This window comes from Cucurbita pepo, chromosome LG02 (genome assembly GCF_002806865.2).
Source record: "Cucurbita pepo subsp. pepo cultivar mu-cu-16 chromosome LG02, ASM280686v2, whole genome shotgun sequence".
Classification (NCBI taxonomy): Eukaryota; Viridiplantae; Streptophyta; class Magnoliopsida; order Cucurbitales; family Cucurbitaceae; genus Cucurbita; species Cucurbita pepo.
Window position 1 is genome coordinate 4220575 of NC_036639.1, and position 5543 is coordinate 4226117.

A 5543-nucleotide genomic window follows, 5' to 3' on the forward strand; every position below is an offset into this window, starting at 1 on the left:
GAATTTAAAAAAAAAAAAAAAAAAAAAGATGCCAATGCATGCCAACCATTCAAATTTTCTCTCACTATCTCTTCAAATAATAATAATAATTTTCAAAGCTCGGTTCTTAATAAATAAATAAATTTCCAGTGACTCAATCATAAAAACTTCAAAATGAAATCTGTGTAGCTTGGAACAATTCTATATTTAAAGTCATCAAATGTCTGATCCAAATTTTAGACATGGAACATGATTACGTATTTTTGTTTTTAGTTGCGTAGGTTGAATTAATAAATGGTAGGTTTGAAAAGTAAATTCAAATATCATACGTCAGCTTAATTAATAATTGTCAATAATTAGAGTTATTTAATCACAATGTGGACTTTCAAGTGAGACAAAACATAAACCTAGCACATTATTTAATATGGTAAAGGTATTAATTAAGTCCAATTATTTTGTAGGTTTGACTTTTAATAATACTGTTTTGGTTGACTTTTATATATAAAAAAAACAGAATTATTGGTTTTTTTGGAAATAAAAAATAGCATTATTGGTTTGACGATAAGGTATCATAGCCTTATTATAAGCTATTGGTAGATACTAGAGAGGCGTGATAAACCACACCATTTATTTGGATTTTTTTAATTCAATAATCATTAGAAAAATATGCATAGCTTATCACTAAAATATATATTAATTATATATGATATTTTTGTAATATTTTGGTTAAATAATAAATTTATTTGATCTTTAAACTTTTAAAATAATAAATTTAGTTTAAGCTTTTGATTTATTTTTTATTTTTTAGGAACTGTCTGTAATCGTGGGCCTTTTTCAAGACAGGCCCAAGAATTTTCCGCTGGACTAAAAGTTCTGAGCCCATTTGTTTCCCTTTTTTCTTCGAAAGCCCGAAACGACATGTCGGATTTTAATTAATTAATTAATTAATTAATTAATCAAGCATTAACTTGAAAATAATGCACGTTTACTATTCATTAACGTTGTGATAATTTTTTTTTTTTTTGGAGAAATCTTAATCAAAGTCTCGAACACCGTAACCCTCGAGCTTTTCGAGCTATACTCTTTGAGTTTATTTGACTCGTATAAAGTTAGCTCTTAAATAAGTTATTCACTCTAGACTCTCTTCTCTCTTTCGGCATCAAAGCTACCCCATGAACGACAAAAACGTTGTCGTCACTGTACAAGCGATTTGAGAACGGAGTGTTTTTAATCCCACATTAGCTAGGGAATGAAGCATTTTTATAAGAGAGAGACGAGGAAACCTCTTTCTAAAATATCCATTTTAAAACTGTGAGACTGATGGTAATACGTAATGGGCCAAAACGAACAATATTTATTAGCTGTGGACTTAGAACCGTTACATTTTCATTTTTGGTTCGAGGGATTTATATTTTAATATTGTTAAACAATAAAAATAAAATAGTTCTTTAAAGGGTTTTAATTTTATATTTTTATTTTTAGAAAATAGGGTGTGATAATAGATAGAGACATGAAAAGTTCATAAAATGGAATCCTAAGATGAATGTTATGATGGAAAATCATATCATATATCAAGATAATTATTGACGTAACGGCTTGTCCTATTAATTCCATTTTTATTTTCTTAATTTACTTTTTAAATTATTTTCAGATTGACGGTAAGAATTTAAAAATCTAGTATTTGAGCTGAATTGTGATGTCTGAGTAAAGAAATAGTACATGAATGAACATGATACAGAATTTGTAACAGTCCGAGGCTACTATGAGCAGATATTGTTCGCTTTGATCCATTACGGTTTTAAAACGCGTCTACTGGGGGAGGTTTCCACACCTTTATCAAGAATGTTTCGTTCCTCTCTCCAACTAATGTGAGATCTAACAATTCACCCATCTTGAGGGCTCAACGTTCTCGCTGACACACCACTTAATGCCTAGCTCTAATACCATTTGTCGATTTGTGCATGTCATCCTTACCCCGGAGTCATGCTAATCTTTTTTGTATCATTCTAATTTTCATATGTCCTTAACCCGTGTTGGTCTGGGAATATCAAGGCATCAAATGGTGATTTCAGATTTCGAATTACGATCACGTTAGCTTTTAAACTAACATTTTATACTATATATTAAACTTTTATAAATCGTAATCTAATAAACTCGTGTTTTTAGTCGAGTTGAACAAGTTTCATAAACGAAAAATCATATATATTTGAAAGGGAACGACACTAAATACTTATATAATTATAATCCAAGCTGAATAGTATAGTAAATTTGACACAAAATCTCAATAAAAAAGCATCCAGAAACTGTCTGTGTTGAGCTTCGAGTTATAGAACCAAATAAAACACAATGCTTTCGGTTCTAAGAAAAACAGCTAAACTTCAATTCAAATGAACTCGGCAGTGCTCACTAATCCAAAGCCTTGGGAAGTTGTTTAGGCCCCTGAATCAAAAAACTTGCAGTAAGCAACCAATTTAAACATAGTTCAACTAGTTAAGACATACATATTTCCGAAGATCAAATATTCGGATCTTCCACTTCTACATGGTAAACTCAATAGAGACTATATTTGTGTATGACGAACAACATGTCGATAACCTTTACGAATTATTGTCTCGAACTGTTTAGAAACATACCGATGAGCAGAATAAATAAGAAAAAACAATGAAACATTACAAATGGGTTTAACTTTCTTGAAAAAGAAAAAGGAGAGTAAGAAAAAGTCAGAGTAATAATAGTTGTTATAGAGTTCTAATCACATATATTCCGAGTAGCCGGGTATTATGAAATTTAGGGCTTTCAAGAAGGACTTCGTCTAGGGTTTTATCCTTAAAACTTTGCCTATTCGTAAAAATTAGAACGTTTGGTATCAATACGAGTATAGTTTAATTGTTAAAACCTAGTTCATTCTCTAGAGATCGAATGTTCTAATACTCATCGTAGGACTTGTTCGATGAGTAGTTTTGCCAGTAATAAGAAACGAGATTGATCGGGTATTACCTTCATCAGTCTTTGTTGGGTTCTTCTTTTTCTTCTTCTTATATGGAATTCCTCTTGCTTTTGATTGGGAGTCTCTTATTTCTCGTAGATAAATTCTTATAGCACCACTTGCAAATGGATTAGTCTCCGAAGAACCTCCATTTTCTTCATAAGCAGCTCTAAGTCGACCAATAAGAGCATCAAGACTACCCCAAGCTTGTTTAAGAGGGCAAGTACAAGGTCCCGGTGGTTCAGGTTGTCCAAAAAAACCACACCCATTTAAGTGAACTTTTGTCTTACCAAATTGGTCGAGATAACGAAGGAAATCCAACACATGACTTGAATTACATTGCGAAATTGCCAAGGGAGGGCGTTGATTTCTCAAATATTGCCCAAAAGTGTACCAGTCTCGCCTCTTTTGCGACTCATAACGACTCACTGGAACAAGCTGTTGTTGTTGGTGCTGTTGTTGATTGTTATCATCAACGATAACTAGAGAAGACGAACTCGATGACGATCCTTCTCCAACGTCGTTGCCTTTACTAGTCGACATACGTGAAGAACAACAATATGATCAATCTCTCAAGGTGGGAGTGGAGGAGCACAAGAAAATGAAGATCATATCATGGGGATAGGAGGAGACATCATATGGTCCAACATCAAAATGCTTTATTAATTTCACCCTCTTTTTCTTCCTCTCTCTCCCACACAACTTTCTTTTAATCGTACTATATTATCCCATTAACCCGTTCTTTCTCGATATAATTAAATTTTCTAGTGTCAAATTCAATCATTATCGTGCCTCTATTCGTGTCATCAATCGTAATCTAATGTAAAATTAGGTTATAAGTTAATCTGTTTCAGTAAATCTCTCCATAAAAACTCGACACGTAATACTCGAAAAACAAATCCAACGGTGTTGATTTTTTTACCCTCGTTCTCGATATTGATGAATGCTCGACGGGTTTCAAAAAAAAGCTTGAAAGTAAAGGAAAAATGAATAGAAAACGAACCAATATAGGAAAAGGAACGATTTTCCCGTACCTAGCAAATCATCTTTGTCTACAAAACTTTAATTCAATTTACCATGACATTAAACCGCAAATTAATTTAAATATTATTATTTATGAACCCGCACGTGCCAAGATTATTTATTTTTATAAATAATTTGATATACATTTTGATATATTTTATATAATTTTTTTTAATCAATGATGTGGTTGAAAATAATATCTTTTTTTAAGAAGGTAATGATTGAACAATAGACCAAATCACAACCTAAGTTTTAATTTGTTGATAAATTATAATTAATGGCCGACTAAACATCTCGATGCCGACACATGTCGCATTTTGATTCGCGGCCGTATAATCTTAATTAGCATTAGCACTGCTAATCATGGTTTAGGAACAGTAGATTAATGATATCTAATTACTATTCATTTTTTTAGTGTTTGCTTTTTCTTTTATATTATCTCTAAATATCAATTTTCTTAANATAAAAAAAAAAAAAAAAAAAAAAAAAACCTTAAAAAGTTGACACATGATTTTTAATGTTTTTTTTTACTCAATTTGGTCTGGTCTATGAAACCTTAATTTTGATGTTTTTTTTACTCAATTTAGTGTAATCTATGAAAACCTACGTGACAACCTCGACAGTCATCACGGGTTTTTTTAACATGTTTTGTCTTCACTCATATGTTTAGAAAAATCTCAAGAGATCGCCCGACATAAATTTTGTGACGCCTGAGTAAATGAAGGATATATGAATGAACCAAGACTGCATTCGAATGAGAGTGATCCTGAAGATAAGATGATTACGAAAGAATTAAACGAATTGAAAGTTATTACCTATACCAACAATCATTTCTTTTCGGTAGTTTAATCATAGAAACTCCAAGGTTAAGCGTGATTTGCTTGAATTGGGTGACCTCTAGGAAATTTTCCTCGAATGCATATGAGTGAAGACAAAACATCGTAGAAAGGACTCGTGTTGGTCTGTGGGTATAATATTTGCTCTTGGAAGCAAGGGATGAGTAACGTGATCATGTCGCAAGGGATTGTTGGAGCCGATGAGATTTGACCTAAACTATAAACCCTAAGCATGTTCATCGAGATTTGACAAAAAAAAAAAAAAAGTTTGAAGGGATGGAATTAGAATCTCGATGAGTGAATGTGTCCAAGTTTTTGAAGACAACAATTCCATTCTCTCCATCAATACGATACATTTACACATCAAACATGTACCTCGTTCTTCTCTACAATATTTGAGTGTTATCATTGTAAGTTTGAAAATGGTTTAGAGTATCGATAAGACGGGACGACAATGGAGAAGCCATCTTTTCGTATTCTTTATCGTTTTCTTTTTTCTTATCCTGTCGAGCAAGTTTTCTTTTGGAGAAAATCGTTTTTTTTTTAAATATCGTAAAATTTATATATCCGACTCAAAACTTAAATTTGTATTTTGGTTCTCGGTAATACAAGTTGATTGTTGAACCGATGATTCAAATTTCAATACCCACAAGTATTTCTCTCACGGACAACCATAATAGACCAAAAGAGTCGTTTTTTTTTTTTTTTTTTTTTTTTTT

General features: G+C 31.8%; 1 protein-coding gene and 1 non-coding gene across 2 annotated transcripts; both read right to left on the reverse strand.

Annotated features, from left to right (window-relative positions):
• Positions 1 to 1911: 1911 nt before the first annotated feature.
• On the reverse strand, positions 1912 to 2016 carry LOC111789443. The gene has a single exon (XR_002814341.1). It is a non-coding gene; the product is annotated as a U6 spliceosomal RNA (small nuclear RNA).
• A 258-nt stretch (positions 2017 to 2274) lies between these two features.
• LOC111788535 (protein LIGHT-DEPENDENT SHORT HYPOCOTYLS 10-like) lies at positions 2275 to 3578 on the reverse strand. The gene is made up of 2 exons (XM_023668877.1): positions 2977 to 3578; positions 2275 to 2418 (listed from the first exon to the last, which is right to left on the reverse strand). Exons 1-2 carry the CDS (start codon positions 3506 to 3508, stop codon positions 2411 to 2413), a joined length of 540 nt encoding a protein of 179 aa, XP_023524645.1. The 5' UTR covers positions 3509 to 3578; the 3' UTR covers positions 2275 to 2410.
• Between the last annotated feature and the right edge of the window lie 1965 nt (positions 3579 to 5543).